Source organism: Erinaceus europaeus, chromosome 12 (genome assembly GCF_950295315.1).
Source record: "Erinaceus europaeus chromosome 12, mEriEur2.1, whole genome shotgun sequence".
Taxonomy (NCBI): domain Eukaryota; kingdom Metazoa; phylum Chordata; class Mammalia; order Eulipotyphla; family Erinaceidae; genus Erinaceus; species Erinaceus europaeus.
Genome location: NC_080173.1, coordinates 52,126,608 through 52,143,558, shown reverse-complemented (window position 1 = coordinate 52,143,558; position 16,951 = coordinate 52,126,608). Strand labels below are relative to the sequence as shown.

Sequence of the window (16,951 nt, the reverse complement as noted above, 5' to 3'; positions counted from 1 at the left end):
GGCGGCATCATCTCCAGCTGGGATCTTGAAAGGAGTTTTTAGTTGGACATGGAAAGACACTGAGATCTCGAAGAATGTTGCATTGTGTGTGTGCATTTGTTTTTGTTTTTCCTGGAAGGAATCCAAGACCCTTCCTCAAAACCTTGGGTTTAGACTCTCAGATGCGAATCAGAAAGGCGTGGTGACAAGGGGTCGTTCAGTTCTTCCCAAAAGCATTCCTTCCCAGCACAATTCAGGGTTCCGACCCAATTTCTAGGGGTGAGTTCGCGGGGAGAGGGTGGTGGGGTCCCTTCAGGACCCGGGGAGGGAAGGTGTGTTTGGGAGATGGCCTTAGCTTGAGCTAGGGCTGCTGCCTAAGGGAAGGTGGAGAGAGAGAGAGAGAGACAGAGACAGACAGAGAGAGACCGGAGAAGTGAATGCGGGCAGTCAGAGAAGGACGAGGTCACACTAAAAGCTGACTGACTGGAGAAGGGGAACTGGAGAGGAAAGTCGGGGTAAAGTGCTGGTGAGGGGAGAAACCGTGGGAGAAATGATGAAGACAGGCAGAGCCAAGGCCAATTCTCACGACCTGGGTCTCCGGGATGGGCAGTGGGTGCTGGGGCCCTGGGGTGGGAGATGTAGATGGACCACAGACGTGGCGCTCAAACCCGTTTCCTTCTTTCCGCCCAGTTCTGAGACAGCCCCAGGGATGGGTCCTGGACCCCGCAGACAAACCGAGGGTCGTCTCTCACTTCCCCCAGGACCCACCTCTTCCTCCAGATCCCCAAGTTCCGAGTGCTGTGTCCCCAGCCATGGCAAGGACAATTTTCACCCGTCGGGGCGGGTCTCAGAACCTGGGAAACTCTCTGCTCAAGCCCCTCGCCCCAGGAACCACAGGAGGCGACCTAGTTAGCGATTCCTCCCCCACTCAGCGCCCGCCCCCTCCCTGCGGGCCCGTCCAGGCTCGGCCTCCAGTCCGGCCGAGCCCGCAAGGGTTAAAGGCGGCCGCAGGTGAGATGGGCGGGGCAGCGAACTGGGGAAAAAGGAGCGCACGGCTGAGAATGCTGGCAGAGCGCGGTGAGTCACGGGCGGAGCTGGCCTCGCTCGCTCTCTCCCTGGCTCGCAGGCTCCCGCCCTCCCGCCCGCTCTCTCCGCCCCTCCGCCGCCGCCAGCCGCCGCCAGCCGCCGGGTCTGGTGGGGCCCCGCTCGCCGCTGGAGAGTCCGCGGGTGCGCAGGGCAGTGCGCGCCGGTCTAGCACCAGCCAGCTGCGTCCGCAGCGCCGCGCCGCGCCGCGCCGCGCCCCGAGCGCAGCGTCGAGGTAGGAGCTCCGATCGGGGCGGCGAGGGGTGAGCCCTACTGGGATCTTCCAGCAAAGACTAACCCCGAGGCCGACACAGCCGTAGGGGAGGCGGTCCTTGAGAATCCAAGGAAATTAAGAGTCCTAGGAGAGTGGAGACTGGGGGAACGGGGAGAGGCTGGAGGGACCGAGGAGGCTGGAAACTGGGGGAACTGGAGCGACTGGGGCAACCAGGGGACTGAAACCTTGAGAACCCGGAGTACGGACGTCCAGACCGCCTGAGCACCGGCGATCGGCAGAGGGAGCCGGCGGAAGGGGAGCGAGGGTGTCTCTCTCTGTCCTCGGGTATTGGGGATCAGGAAGCCGTGTGCGCGCCTTCCCGTCTGCCTTCACAAAACCCGGGTAGTTAACTATTGCATCCCAGACTGGGTTCCTAGACCCTGTATCGGGCGGGTGAGGTTACTCCCGAGCCTGGGCTGCCCTACCCCCTCCTCCATCCCCTCGCCCCTGGGGGCAGTTCCCAGGCGCCAAAAGCTTTTAGGGTCTTAGCCCTCATCGCTCCAGTCCAGCCCCTTCTGGGTTGCCCCGCCTGAGCCTGAGGCTCCATTCCTGCTGCTTCACTCCTTTCTTGTGGTAAGGCTGCAGGAGCCTGAGTAGGCGCCCCAGTCTTTCTCTCCCTGACTTTCCCAGACTACCAGGTCTACCTCCCCGATCTGGAGATTGAGGGTGGTGGGGTCCTACTGTAGGTGGAGAGGAATAGTCTGACTCTGCACTAAATCGCACCTTCCCCTTCCACCCCCAACACATAACATCGGAGAAGCCCCAAACTCAAGGGCTCATGGCATTAAGGAGAGATGGTGAAAAAAGGACATTTCAAGTCACAGAGACTTGTGATTGAGAAAGGGGTGGGGTCTTCAGGTTTCCAAAGGTTTAGGAAAAGAAGAACAAACCATAAGTCACTCAGCACAGATTTGCTGATTAAATGAATTGAATGATTAAATGAATAAGGGAATGTCTACTTATTTAAGTACTACCTCAGTTCCCCACGATTTTATTTTATATAAGAGGGTTGATGATCATGGGAAATAGCTCAGTTGCTAGTTGCATGAGTTTGAAGGTAGTGTTGCATGTATTGGAGTGGCTCTTTGACTTCTCTCTTTAAAAAAATACTATATTTATTTGATGGAGATAGCCAGAAATTGAAAGGAAGGGGGATACAGAGAGGGAGAGAGACACTTGCAGCACTGCTTCACCACTTGTGAAGCTTTCCTCCTGTAGGTGGGGACTGGAGGCTTGAACCCGGGTCCTTGTGTACTGTAACATGTGCACTCAACCAAATGTGCCACCACTTGGCCCTGCTTTGGCTTCTTTCTCTTTTTCATGTAAGACTTTATTTCATATGAAATAAATAAAATTCATCTTAAAATAAGATGGGAGAAGTGAATTGGTCTAAACTGTGGTTCTCAACACTTCCCTGAATATTACTAGAATCATCCAGGGGAACATCTAAAAATGACCCATGCCTAAAAGATACCCTGTCATACACTTTTTGGGATAAGTCGTCCTCTTAAGTCTGTGATTCTGGGTTTCCTTGTTGGCCTGCTCTTCCTCCACTCTGATCCTTTATGAGAGTGGCAATGTTATCTTCCAGAAATTGCTCCTTGCTAACTTCCTTGTCTGGGGAAGCTGAGGTCCCTCCCCACTTCATATCTGGGTCTGTCCTGGATGGAGGAGAGAGTTGGCTGGCACCATATGTGTGAGGACCTAGAAGGGACTTAGTTTTCACTGGTGGGGAGAAGCCCCCTAGGAACTGGCACTATAGCTGCTTCCCAGGGAGGTGAAGTCCCTGCCTAAGGGAGAGGGTTGGGAGTCAGGCATGGGAGTGGGTTTGGAGGGACAAGGCAAGTGGGCCAGGTAGAGAGCTGGGGGGGATTGGTGAAATTTGGATCTTCACTCTGCTGAATATTCTTCAGGATGGTATGAGGGACTGTCTTCCAAAACCTCTGGACCTGTTCTGGGCTTTGGGACTTTGAGGCACCTCAAGCTTTAAGCTTCAGAAACAGACTACCTCCCTCTGAGTTAAGTTGGGGGAGCTTAGGTGGGTCAATATTCTAGGCCTGGACTGGCAGCAGATCTCCAGGGGGAACATGCCACTACCCCTTGTGCTGACCTGGTGGTTGGTGTGGGGATGGCTCTAGCACTGTGTCCTATGACTCTTCCACCTGGCAGCCTGGGTCTAGCCTAGACGGCCTTGTAAAGAGCCTCCCTCTCCAGCCCTCCTCTCACTGCATCCTTGAGCCTACCTGGCTCTCCCCAACCCCCAGAATTGAAATCTAGTTCCCACTCAGGGGTACTTCTTCCTTTCCCTCTTAGCACTTGGAAAGAAAAGCATTTTTTTAAAATTTGTTTTGGGCTGGGGAGATAGCATATAGTTATGCAAAAACACTTTCATGTCTGAGGTTCCAGGTCCCAGGGTCAATCCCCAGTACCACCATAAGTCAGAGTTGAGTAGTGCTCTGATCTCTCTCTGTATCTCTCTCTCATTAAAATATTTTAAAGACATTTTATTCATAGGCTGGGGAGACAGCATAATGGTTTTGCAAAATGTCTTTCATGCCTGAGGTTCTGAGCTCCCAGGTTCAGTCCCTAGTACCACCATAAGTCAGAGCAGTGTTTTGTTAATAAATAAGTCAATATTTTAAAAACACCTTTCATTCATTACATACGGATGCTTTTTTTTTTTTTTTTTTTACATAAGAGAGAAGCCAGAGCACTGCACTAAGTGTTGGTACATGTGGTGGTTCAAATGTGGGAACCTCAGGCATGGAAGTCCAGTGCTCTGCCAACTGTGCACTGGACTTTCTGGGAGATCTGGGTGAGGATAAACCCGAGAACAGAACTTTCCTCATTTCACCTCTCCTTGCCTCCTTTAGGTCTCACCTGAGGTGCCCCTGACCGTCCCTGTCCCCCATCCCACCCAGGACTCCGGCAATGCTAACCGCTGTCTGTGGCTCCCTGGGCAGCCAGCACACGGACGCGCCTCACGCCTCCCCGCCTCGCCTGGATCTGCAGCCTCTCCAAACATACCAGGGCCACACGAGCCCGGAGGCGGGGGACTACCCCTCCCCGCTGCAGCCTGGGGAGCTGCAGAGCCTCCCGCTGGGCCCTGAGGTGGACTTCTCGCAGGGCTATGAGCTGCCAGGGGCCTCCTCTAGGGTAACCTGTGAGGACCTGGAAAGCGACAGTCCCTTGGCCCCGGGCCCCTTTTCCAAGCTCCTGCAGCCGGACATGTCACACCACTATGAATCGTGGTTCCGGCCGACTCACCCAGGCACAGAGGATGGCTCCTGGTGGGACCTTCATCCGGGCACCAGCTGGATGGACCTCCCCCACACCCAGAGCGCGCTGACTTCACCTGGTCACCCTGGGGCGCTTCAGGCTGGTTTGGGGGGCTACGTCGGAGACCACCAACTTTGTGCCCCGCCGCACCACCCCCACCCGCACCACCTCCTCCCAGCCGCCGGAGGGCAGCACCTCCTGGGGCCTCCCGACGGGGCTAAAGTCTTAGAAGCTGCCGCCCCGGAGGCCCAGGGGTTGGATTCCAGCCTGGATGGGGCGGCCCGGCCCAAAGGCTCTCGGCGGTCAGTGCCCCGAAGCTCTGGCCAGACGGTGTGCCGCTGCCCCAATTGCCTGGAGGTGGAGCGACTGGGGGCTCCGTGCGGGCCCGATGGGGGCAAGAAGAAGCATTTGCACAACTGCCACATCCCTGGCTGCGGAAAAGCCTACGCCAAGACGTCGCACCTGAAGGCGCACCTGCGCTGGCACAGCGGCGACCGCCCCTTCGTGTGCAACTGGCTCTTCTGCGGCAAGCGCTTCACGCGCTCCGACGAGCTGCAGCGCCACCTCCAGACCCACACGGGCACCAAGAAGTTCCCCTGTGCCGTCTGCAGCCGCGTCTTCATGCGCAGCGACCACCTGGCCAAACACATGAAAACCCATGAGGGCGCCAAGGAGGAGGCTTCGGGCGCCGGCGAGGGCAAGGCGGGGGGAGCGGTGGAGTCCCCCGGGGGCAAAGGCAAGCGGGAGGCGGAGGGCAGCGCAGCTTCCTCCAATTGAACTCCTCCGCCACCGCCTCCCTGCTGGCCTCCCCGGGGGCGGGGGGCTGGGCAGCCATCCCTGGTCTGATGCGCTAAGGTGGGCAGCTTGAGCAAAGGGAGAAGGTGGTTATTTATTCAGGGGGAGAAGAGTGGTGCGGGGTCAGGGAGGCTGGGCGCTGGGGGTTTAATCTGGGGCTGGACTGCACGTTGGGCTGTTTGGTCCAACTCTTCACTCTTTCCCCTCTAGCTGGGGCAGGAGGTGGGGGGGGGTGCGGCATTGGGGTGGGGAACCCCAATCGCGGCTGGAGGGCGGAGGGGACGTGGCCTCCTTGCAGCAGAGAAGAGCCCGGGCCGCCCGGGGCGCTGGGGGGTAGTTGCCTGGACAAGTTCTTAGCGCCTGGGAACCACGACATAAAAGCGCCTCTGGAGCCGCCCTGTAGCCCAAGCCCCTTTCATCCCCCTTATAGTGCTTCTACCCCGAGGGTTTCTGGGAGAGACAGCTGAGATGAGGTAGGGGAGGCTGGGGGTCCCTCTTAGGGAGGGGTCTCCCTCTCTCTCTCTCTCTCTCTCTCTCTCTCTCTCTGTCTAGTGGGAAGAGTTGTTGCTGTAGAAATATCTTTTTCTGATGTGTCTCATGATTAACCCTTCCCGACCTGGTTTGGTGGCACCATGAAGGAAGAAACTGCTAGAATCCACAATACCTTCCCAGCCAGGACTGCGGTGCAGAGGTGGGGGGAGGGGTGTGTGATTTCTCTAAAATGAGAGAAAGTTGTGGTGGTGGTGGTGAGTCCTGAGCTTTTGGTTGTTATTTAAAAAAAAAAATGATAGCCTGTTCAGTGGTCTATACTTTACCCATCTGTTAGCCCAGGTGGACTTTATAGGCAGCAAGAAGCCCTCATTCTAGAACTGATGTAGTTTCTTATGCTAGATTCCCCCATCATCAACCTTCCACTTAGGGATAGAAAGAAAAGGATCTCCTGGTTTGGCTGGGGATAGCCAGGGATATATCCCTGCAGAGGGACTTCCTGTGGTTTTAGCTCAGTGGAACATTCTGCCTCTGCCTGCCCAACTCCTGCTCACCAAGAAGCAGGCTCACCACCACCAGCAGCCTTTCTCCTCCTGTAAGCCTCTTAGGAGACTTCTTCCTCCAGTCTCATGAGGACGGGGGTCTCCTATTGTTCTGAAGGGGCTCTGCCTTCTGAAGTGATGTCCAGGGAGCTATCCCTCTTCCCAAGAAGTACATCTTGATTGTGATCGTGAAGGGGAAGGGGGAGCCCAGTAAAGGCTGAGCCACGCAAAGGGGAAGGGTCTTCTTTGAGGAGGGTCTGGTGGGTTTTTCCAGGATGGAAGTAAAGTAGGGGTCTTCAGATTTACTTTGGCCTTCCTCTTCCCCTTTCCCTATCTCTACCCAGACCTTACCCGAGGATTAGTTGTGTATTGATTTCTAAGTTATAAGCAAAGGGTATTTTATTTAATATTAGGGCATGTGTGTGCATGTGTATGTTGTGTGTGTATGTGTGTATATTTCTCTACTGAGCCTAGGGTCTCCATCCAGGGAGACCCCCATCTTGTTCATCCCATTTAAGGTCCTGTGGCCTAGGCCCATGGTGTCTCTTCCTCCCTTGGGAAGAAGAGTTGGAGTCCAGGCCAAGGGCTGGGAGCTACCGGGGAAGTGGGGCTGGGATCTGGGTGGGGATATGTGTTTGTGTAGCAGGGAGCCCTTCTTAAAAGGGATGGGGTCACTCCCTGAGGGTCTGATGAGCCTGGGGTAGTTTAAGAAGTAATGTGCTTTCTTTATGCTCCCTCTTCTTCCTCTCTCCTGCAAAACCCCACAGAGTCACTTTTCCTTGCTGAAGGGGTGGGGGGCAGGACTACTGACAGCGGCTGTAGGTGAAAAGGCTGGACAGGTGACAAGGTGGGGAGGGCACTGTGGGTGTGCGCTGCCTTTCTCCTGCACCCATCAAAACCAGCCACCCCCTCTCTGTGCCACTAGGGCAGCCTTTCCTATGACCATTCTAAGGGGAACTCCTGAGTGGGTGTTGGTGTGTGTGCGTGCACGTGTGTGTGTGTGTGTGTGTGTGTGTGTGTGTGTGTGACAGAGAGATGGATGTGTTCCCCCACCCTCATCCCACAGAAGCCCTGTGCTCGAAGCTGCATGGGTGAGGGCTTTGGATAGGTTTTCTTCTGTCCCTTCCATTAGAGATCTAGGCTATGCATCTGTCCTCTCCTCAGCAGCACCCTAGAGGAGAAATGTAGGATTTTTTTTTTTTTAACTGCTGTGAACCTACTTGGAGTGAGGGGAAAGGAGGAAGAAACAGCCTGTGTTTTTTATGCCGTAATAAAGTCATCAAACACAGCATTGCTTCATTTGTCTTCCAGCTCCAGTTTCCTTTTTGACTCAGTGTCCCTTAGCCGGGGAAGACCAAGGCTGGCTGCAGGGTGGGGTGGACACTTCCCTTTGATCTTGCAGCCCTGGGCTGCCTCACCTCCCTCTGTTTAGGGCAGAACTGAGCTGATTGAAGGGTCAGGTCCTGCCCTGGAGGGGGTGGGGGTTGATGTGGGAGGAGTGAGGAGGAGGGAAGAGCTCTTGCTGGCTGATGGCTCCACAGACGGTCCCTCCCAGGCCTTCACCTGTGGGCCTGAGAAGGTTCTATTTATTTTTTTCCTCCTCCACACACAAGCCCCCTTCCTCCCCTCCCCTGCAAAGAACCTTGGTTCCCTACCTTCCCATAGATAACCAACATCTGGCTCCTGCGCCCCACCCCCATGGGGGTGTGCATGTCAATGGGTCCCTCTGGCTGGGAGTGAGATGGGGGTGACTGACAGTGATTTCTTCACCCAGGATGATCCCTATCAGGGACAAGGCGATGAAAGGCAGCCCAGGTATCTGATGGGCTCCCGCCCAGCTGGAAAGTATGAGGGAAAGGCTCTGATTGCAACTCCCAGTGAGAGACCAGCCACAGTTACACAACCATGCCGTATACATGTGTGCCCACGCTAGGCCCACTAGGCACCCTTGAATATGCACAAGTGTCCATCTCACACTTTCCCAGGCTGCCAATCCCTGGGCTGGAGTTGGTGCCCAATTCATGAGTGAAAATCTCATGACTCCAGCCCCAAAGTTAGGAAGGTTGTTGAAAAGGTTTCATTTTGACTCTTAGGGACAGGTTAAGTTCCTTTTCAGTTCTGGACTTAGACCAAACTCCCCTTCTGTAGCTTAATTCCTGTTTCCCCCACTCTCACCCAAATCCTTGGAGTCAACTGGGTGCCCAGGTGGGTCTGCCCCCACCCCAAGCCTCCTCAGGAAGGGGGCATCAAATGACTAGATGGAGACTAGATGGAGGTCTTGAGGTGGGGAGAGCTGTTTACTTTAATCTGCTTTTGGATTTAGAAGTCTGAGAAGGAGGGACAGGTTTGTGCTCCTGTGACTTGGTGCCTGCCCTAATCCTTGGGGCACCTCTTTTGTATTCCTGGTTTTGAGGGAGTTAGACCCCAGGGACCTGGAACATCCTCACTTGTCCCCCTCCCCACTGCCCCCAGGGACAGGAGGGCAGCTGTGGGGCCTGCTGGGCCTGTCTGGGCAGGGCTGGGACCTCCCCTCCTCCCCTTGCAGCTCCTCCTGCTGACCTGCATTCTTAGCGGGGGCCTTTGGTGGGGCTGTGATGCTTCAGAGCTCCTCAGCTTGCCCCGACAGCAATGCTGCCTGGCTGGCTTGAGCCCCCCATCCCCCAGTGGAGCTGAAGGCCACCTCTGACCTCTCAGATCTGGCGTCCCTGGCAGGAAGAAGCTGGAGGAATGAGAGGATTTAGGGCGATCAACATTATGACATGGGCTGACCTGGGCAACCTCACTGAGATGCCATCTACTGTCCTGGCAAGTGGGAGTAGAGTCTCTCTAGGGTGGGTGAGTGAAATCAAGAATGGGAAAGTGACGGAGGAGCCACCAACCTGGGAATGCAGCCTGTGGCTGTGCTGTGCAAACCACACCACTCCTGCAGCCCGCACCTGCCCCCAAGTGGGAAACTGGAGATGTGCAGGAGGTGAACCTGCTCTCCTGGGGGATGATGAAGCTGCTCAAGCCAGTCAGTGCACACACAGCCTTGCTGTTTGCTTCTGAGATGACACCTGACACTAACTGAAGAGGCCTTCAACTCTGCCCATTCATCCTAGTGAGGCTGACTGCTCAGCATCTAGCAGTGTAGTTTGAGAACAATCTCAAAAGCCCAACATTCCAGTAGTTGCCCTCAGGCAGACTAGAACTACCCAGGCTTGGAACAGCAGCCCTCAGGGGTGGCAGTATAACACACACATACACACCTGGAGGGTGCCACAGGGCAAAAATATGAGGTGGCTGCGCTTTAGCTTTAATGCTGCTTATGGTGATGGCTTCTAGAGGAAAATAACTCACAAAGCAAAACATTTGAGGTCAGAGTCCACCTGCTCACTGGTGTGTGCCCGTTGGCCAAAACTTCTTTGCTATGTCAGTTTTCTATGCCAGTGCACCAAGTCTTTGAACTATAAGCTTCCAAATCTCCTTCCAAAGTTAGTATTGTGAATGTGAGCACTGGGGGTGGGGTGGGGTGGGTGGAGGAGTATAATAGGTCTTTGAAGATCAGATAGACTGTGTGCATATACATCTTTAAAACATTGCACTAACAAGGGAACAGATGATGATGACAACTCACCCAGAAGATCACATTTCACCCTGCAAAAGGACCTGGGTTGAAGATCCCCACATCACATGGGAACCATGCATGCATCATCAGGAAACAGTGCTGTGGTGTCTCTTTCTCTCTGTCTCTCTGAAATTAAAGGAGGGGAGAGAAAAGTCCATATTTTTGGAGCAGTGGAATTGTGCAGGACTGAAGCCTCATAGCATGTGTACATGTGCATACACATTATTAACTGTAGCCTGGGATATAGGACAATAAATAAAGTATTGGGCTTTTAAGCATGAGTTTGAATCCCAGATATCACATGATGCTCTGATTCCCCACACCACCCTCCATTAATAAATAAATAATTTTTTCTTTTAATTTTTTTATATATTCTTATATTACAGAATTACATGTTGACCGGGGTTTGCATCCACACCATTCCCAACACCAGAGTTCTGAATAAATTTCTTTTAATATTACATTGACATCAGTACACCTTCTGGCCTGTGACCACTCTTGTTTTCCAAGGGGAATTCACACCAGGTGACACATAAATGAGTTTCTTCCTTAATCTATAGATGCTCCAGCAATTCTTGCTTCCTAGTAAACCAGACCGATTTTCCCTTTGTCCCTGGCCTCCTTCCCGCCCCCACCCCTGCTCTCCAGAGTGACCCCATGGGAGGAGCCCACAGAGTCCTTCCAGCCTGTACAGGGATTGAAAGCCCTTTTTGCCCTGAAGGGTAGGCAATTAACCTGCCTGGACTCAGGGATGACCGCTCCGCTCAAGACGTGGTGTTGGCGTGCGCCCTGTTGGAAAGCAGCGGGACTGCAGGCGCCTGGTTTCCGGCTCCATCCCTGGGGCCGAGCCCTTCCAGGTCACGTGGGACTTTCTGTCCAATGGGACGCACCTGGCTCGCCCGGGAGGCGTTGGCGCTCGGGATTTAGCGGGGAATCTCGGAGGGGGCAAGGGTAAGGGGTAGCACCCTATTGGGGGAAGCCGGAAAGGTGAAGGAAGAGAAGGGCTTAGTGAGGCTCGTGGAGAGCGGTGGGGTGACGAGGTTTAAGAGTCCACATTTAATGCAGGGCCTGGCGTGCGGGCCGTCTGAGCGCCTGCAGCCTGGGGACTGTGTGCCCCGCTTGTGCGCGCTGCGCCCCAAGTGTTCGTGGGGGTGCGGGGCGTCCCGAGCGCACTAGCTGGGTCTCTCCTGCGCGCCCTTGCACGAGTTGGGAGTGGGGCTCCCTAAGGCTCCCTGGGTGGAGAGGTGGCCTGCCAGGCTCACAATCCTGCCCACCTCTCCCCAGATGGCTTCTTTGGACCCCGACACCCCACGTTCTTGTGACTGCTTTATCTCAATGCCCCCGGCCTCGGCCATCCCAGCCGTAATCTTTGCCAAGAACTCGGATCGACCTCGGGACGAAGTGCAAGAGGTGGTGTTTGTACCAGCGGGCACTCACACCCCAGGGAGCCGGCTCCAGGTGGGTTCGACTTCTTTTCAATCTTCCTCCACTATCCACCACACATGGGAATCTGCCAGATGCAGTGGTAAGTACATACGTTCCCAGTCTACCAGTCTAGTTCCTGGACCTAGCCTACTATTTAGCCTCCTTGACCTCAGTTACCTCATTGTAAAATGGGAACAAGACCATCCTCAAGGGACTGTGTGTAAGTGGTCCTAGAGATGGTGCATTGGACTCAAGCGTGGGGTCCTGAGTTCAATCCCTGGCAGTACATAGACCAGCGTGATGTCTGGTTCTCTCTCTCTTCCTATCTTCTTCATAAATAAAATCTTTTAAAAATATTTATTTATTCCCTTTTGTTGCCCTTGTTTTTTTATTGTTGTAGTTATTGTTGTCTTCGTTGTTGGATAGAACAGAGAGAAATGGAGAGAGGAAGGGAAGACAGAGAGGGGGAGAGAAAGATAGACACCTGCAGACCTGCTTCACCGGCTGTGAAGCGACTCCCCTGCAGGTGGGGAGCCGGGGGCTCAAACTGGGATCCTTACGACGGTCCTTGTGCTTTGTGCCACCTGCGCTTAACCCGCTGCTCTACCGCCCGCTTCCTTTTTATTTTATTATTTTTTTAAAGGCCTGTGTAAGGTAATCAGTATTACTTTGCAGGTATCTCCCTCCCCCCACCAACCCTCTCTCTGAGTGGACTCTTTCTCCTTCTTCATCTCCAGTGCACCTACATTGAGGTGGAGCAGGTGTGCAAGACCCACGCTGTCATCCTGAGCCGCCCCTCTTGGCTGTGGGGGGCTGAGATGGGCGCCAATGAGTATGGTGTCTGCATTGGCAATGAGGCTGTGTGGACCAAGGAGCCCGTTGGGGAGAAGGAAGCCCTGTTGGGCATGGATCTACTCAGGTGTGGACCAGGCCCTCTCTCCTCACACACCAGAAGTAGAGGCTGAACACTAACCCAGGCCACCCTCCCCTTCCCAACCCTGGTCCACAGAGGGCATCACTTTCTTGCCCACCTTACCCAAATCAGGGGAGCTCTCCTCCTGCCCCATCCCCACCATCTGGTAAGAATGCAGCAAATACAGACATCTCCAGGCCTCTGTGGTCCCTGAAAGAAAGTGATTGTTTAAGACTGTTTATTTTCTTCTTCTTATTATTATTATTAGAGATAGGGACATAAAAGCAGAGAAAGAGATCCCAACACTGAAGCTTCCTACAATGTAGTGCTGGCCAGGCTTGAAGGTGGGTCATGCACATGGCAAAGCAGCTCATTATCCAAGTGAGCTATTTCACTGACCCTTTATTTAATCAATTAATTTGTGTAACCAGAGCATTGTTCAGCTCTGGTTTATGGAGGTGCTGGAGAATTGAACCTGAGCCCTTCAGTGCCTCAGGCATGAAAATCTTTTAGCATAACAACTATGTTTTCTTCCCCACCCTCTTCTGTTTTTTTATACTTATTTATTTTCCCTTTTCTTGCCCTTTTTTTATTGTTGTTATTGATGTCGTCATTGTTAGATAGGACAAAGAGAAATGGAGAGAGGAGGGGAAGACAGAGAGGGGGAGAGAAAGATAGACACCTGCAGACCTGCTTCACCACTTGTGAAGAAACTCCCCTGCAGGTGGGGAGCCGGGGGCTCAAACTGGGATCCTTACGCAGGTCCTTGCGCTTTGCACCATGTGCACCTAACCTGTTGAGCTACTGCTCGACTCGCTTTCTTCTGGTTTTTTTAAAAAATAATATATATATTTACTTATTCCTTTTGTTGCCCTTGTTTTATTGTTGTAGTTATTATTGTTGTTGTTATTGCTGTTGTTGTTGGATAGGACAGAGAGATGGAGAGAGGGGAAGACAGAGAGGGGAAAAGAAAGACACCTGCAGACCTGCTTCAATGCTTGTGAAGTGACCCCCCTGCAGGTAGGGAGCCAGGGGCTCGAACTGGGATCCTTACACCGGTCCTTGCACTTTGCGCCACCTGCGCTTAACCTGCTATGCTACCACCTGACTCCCCCTCTTCTGTTTTTTAAAGAATGTAGCACAGGGGAATGAGTCATACTGCTAAGTGGTCTCCCTAATGCCAGTTTTTCCACTATTTAATTAATTTATTTTTGCCACTCAGCTTTGGGTATTGGTAGTACCAAGATTGATCCTAGGGCCTTTTCACATGCAAGCTGTGGCATTCTATTCTTTTAGAAAGAGGGGAGAGGGACAGAGAGACTCAGAGAGAAAGAGAGACTCCACAACACTGCTCCCCCATCCATAGAGTGCCATTTGAGCTATGCATGAATTTTTATGAGGTGCTAGGGCTCAAACCCAGGACCTCATGCCTGTAAAACACATTGTCTCCTGACCCAAAAATTGTTTCTGAGTAGAAGTAAAAAATTTCATGTAGAGCCCAACTGATTAAAATCAGTGAGGGCAGGGAGATAGAATAGTGGTCATGCAAAATCACTTTCATGCCTGAGACTCTAAAGCCTCAGGTTCAATCCCCAGCACCACCATAAGCCAGAAATGAGCAGTACTCTGATGAAGAAAAAAAAATGCATAGGGGCCAGGTGGTGGCACACCTGGTTGACTGCATGTGTTATAATGCACAAGGATCCTGGTTTGAGACCCCGGCTCCCCCCCTGCTGGGGGGTCGATTCACAAGTGGTGAAGGAGGTCTGTAGGTGTCTGTCTCTCCCCCTCTCTGTCTTCCCCTCCTTTCTCGATTTCTATCTGTCCTATCCAACAACAACAGCTATAACAACAACAGTAAAAACAACAAGTGCAACAAAAATGGGGAAAATGGCCTCCAGGAGCAGAGGACTCATGGTGCAGGCACCAAGCACCAGCAATAACCCTGGAGACAAAAAAAAAAAAAAAAGGAAAAACAGAAAAGAAAAAAAAAACAACAAATAATTTAAAAAGAGAAACAGAAAATGCATATATATATGTGTGTGTGTGTGTATATATATATATACACACAATAATAATAAAACAAATCAGTAAAAGTGGGCAGCTCTGATTAAAGAAAGGTTAGGGGCCCTTGGGATACTTCTCTCTCCCCAAAACCCTCTCACGGACTCCTCAGAGCCTGAAAAACTTGAGCACAATTATACCTTATACAGTCAATGTTGGCAGATTCTCTGTTGATTTAGGCCTGTCACTGAGCCTCTTTGGGCCTTGCCTGTCCTCTAGAGCTTCTGCTACCAGCCACTGATGCCCCTCTGTCCCCTGGGCCTCTCCGCCAGGTTGGCTCTAGAACGGAGCAGCTCAGCTCAGGAGGCTGTGCAAGTGATCACAGACTTGCTGGAACACTACGGGCAGGGGGGCAGTTGCTGGGAGGACCCCAAGATGTTCTGCTACCACAACACTTTCCTGCTGGCTGACCGGACAGAAGCATGGGTGCTGGAGACTGCAGGGAGGCTGTGGGCTGCACAGAGGATTCAGGGTGAGGACCTGCCTTCCAGAGATAATCCCCTATTTCCGGCCTTGGTGGAGGGATGCAAAAGATGGTCAGGGCAGGGAAATCTCTTTTTGGATCCTGGGGCTATCCAGGGAGGTAGGAAGTGGGCGCATGGGGGTGCTCTTGAGATTCCCTTTTCACTTATTACTCCTCCTTGTGCTCCAGCCTGCTGCTTAGTCTGAGGAGCCCCCTAATATGGAAACAGGGGTCTCTTCGCTGCTCTCATATTTGCAAGCTCACATTAAATTTCTGTCATGGTTTTGCTGGTCCCCCTTCATGAGCATAGGCCTTTTCTCCTCACCATCATGTCTGGATGATAAATGACTGACTCCCCCATCTCTTCCACAGAGGGAGTCCGAAACATTTCCAACCAGCTGAGCATTGGCTCGGACATCTCAGCAGAACACCCTCAGCTTCGAAGCCATGCCCAGGCCCAGGGCTGGTGGGATGGGCAGGGGGCCTTTAACTTTGCGCAGGTCTTCTCCTTGGCTCAGCAGCCCGTGCGCATGGAGGCTGCCAAGGCCCGATTCCAGGCTGGGCGGGAGCTGCTGCAGCAACACCAAGGTCAGTGCAAAGGCAGAGTGAGGACCAGGAGAGCTTCAGTAATCCCAGACACCCTCCCCCGTGTCGTTTGTGGGACAGGGTCTCTAATCCACCCTGAGGGAGCCCTCACTTGGTTTTCCTCAGCAGGGAGCATCACAGCAGAGGTGATGATGGACATCCTCAGGAACAAGGAGTCTGGCATCTGCATGGACTCAGGAGGCTTCCGCACCACAGGCAGTATGGTGTCCATCCTGCCCCGGGACCCCGCACAGCCCTGCATCCATTTCCTCACTGCCACACCAGACCCGGCCAGGTGAGAAGGGGGAGGAAGGTGAGGGGAAGGGAGGGTGATGGAGCTGTGTGATGTATCTCAGTCCTCCCACCTGTATCCTTTTAGGTCAGTGTTCAAACCTTTTGTTTTTGGGATGGGGGCAACACAGGCCCCCCAGGTGCTGTCCCCCACTTTTGGAGCACAGGATCCTGTGCGGACCCTACCCAGGTTCCAGACTCAGGTAGATCGCCAGCACACCCTCTACCGTGGACACCAGCTGGCCCTGGCGCTGATGGAGAGCGAGCAGGTAACCCCTACAGACTAGGAGTTGCTGGGGGTGGGGTGGTGGTGGGAGACTTACCTCCAGCACCAACTGGACTCTGGAAATATGAGGGGACAGCGTCTGGTAGAGATGCCAGAGCTGGAGAAAGGGGCTTCTCCTTTCCATTTCAAAATGCTGGTGGTCTTTCCTCTGTCACTCTTATTCACAGTGGCACATGTGAATAACATGTGTATAACATGATGAGCATGATACACACATCTTCCCTAACTGGAAGGGAACTGTGCCCCAGGGACTCATCTCCTATTTTCCTGGGCAGGAGCGGGGAAAGCAGCTCCAGCAGGAGCAGCAGAAGCTGGAGCAGGAAGGCCTGGAGGCTGTTCAGAGGCTGCTGACTGGAGAATGGACCCCACATCTCCAGGAGCTGAGTGGCCTCTTCCAGGTCTTTGTGGAGCGGGAGAGCCAGGCCTATGCCTGAATGCAGGGCTCCTTCTGGCCTGTGCTGGGAGCAAGTGCAGGGCAGGGGGACCCAGGGCAATCCCATCTGCCCCCTCAGCTTGGCCTTTGTCTTAATAAACATGCTCTGTTTCCTCTCCAATGAACTTGGTCCCAGTGAACTTGGGAAGCGGGGAGTCAAATGAGGATAAAGGGCAGCCCTGAACTGGCTGTGGGGTTGCTAGTTGCCTGGCTGGAGGAAAGTCTTAATTTTTATAGTTTTGATAGAGAGAAACTGAGAGGGGTGGGGCAGATAGGGAGGGAGAGGGAAAGAGAGACACTTGCAGACCTGCTTCACCATTGTGAAGCTTCCCCCTTGCTGGTGGGGTCCAGGGGCTTGAGCCTGGGTTCTTATACATTCTGTGCATTGTGTAGGGTGTGCTACTGCCCAGCCCCTGGAGAGTCTTCTCCGGCAGGTGACGGGG

The 16,951-nt window shown here is 53.5% G+C and overlaps 2 protein-coding genes across 5 annotated transcripts; both read left to right on the top strand.

Moving 5' to 3' along the window:
- Positions 1-1,017: 1,017 nt before the first annotated feature.
- Positions 1,018-5,495, top strand: SP6 (Sp6 transcription factor). Of its 3 annotated transcripts, none has more exons than XM_007530005.3 (2): positions 1,018-1,297; positions 4,210-5,495. In XM_007530005.3, exon 2 carries the CDS (start codon positions 4,268-4,270, stop codon positions 5,390-5,392), a length of 1,125 nt encoding a protein of 374 aa, XP_007530067.1. In that variant the 5' UTR covers positions 1,018-1,297; positions 4,210-4,267; the 3' UTR covers positions 5,393-5,495. The 3 variants fall into 3 exon arrangements, with proteins under 3 accessions (XP_007530067.1, XP_060059613.1, XP_060059612.1); XM_060203630.1 differs by lacking the exon at positions 1,018-1,297 and adding an exon at positions 1,400-1,641; XM_060203629.1 differs by lacking the exon at positions 1,018-1,297 and adding an exon at positions 1,400-1,678.
- A 5,419-nt stretch (positions 5,496-10,914) lies between these two features.
- SCRN2 (secernin 2) lies at positions 10,915-16,633 on the top strand. Of its 2 annotated transcripts, none has more exons than XM_007530006.3 (8): positions 10,915-10,999; positions 11,333-11,506; positions 12,211-12,392; positions 14,723-14,922; positions 15,286-15,501; positions 15,628-15,793; positions 15,878-16,058; positions 16,351-16,633. In XM_007530006.3, the coding sequence occupies exons 2-8, from the start codon at positions 11,333-11,335 to the stop codon at positions 16,507-16,509; spliced, it is 1,278 nt and encodes a 425-aa protein (XP_007530068.1). In that variant the 5' UTR covers positions 10,915-10,999; the 3' UTR covers positions 16,510-16,633. The 2 variants fall into 2 exon arrangements, with proteins under 2 accessions (XP_007530068.1, XP_016046738.1); XM_016191252.2 differs by having other exon boundaries at positions 15,625-15,793.
- Positions 16,634-16,951: the final 318 nt, after the last annotated feature.

Coding starts and splice junctions, on each gene's coding strand:
- SP6 (XM_007530005.3), top strand. CDS start 4,268: ATGCTAACCGCTGTCTGTGGCTCCCTGGGCAGCCAGCACACGGACGCG.
- SCRN2 (XM_016191252.2), top strand. CDS start 11,333: ATGGCTTCTTTGGACCCCGACACCCCACGTTCTTGTGACTGCTTTATC. Junction 14,923..15,285: donor GGCTGCACAGAGGATTCAGG/GTGAGGACCTGC, acceptor TCTCTTCCACAG/AGGGAGTCCGAAACATTTCC. Junction 15,502..15,624: donor GCTGCTGCAGCAACACCAAG/GTCAGTGCAAAG, acceptor GGTTTTCCTCAG/CAGGGAGCATCACAGCAGAG.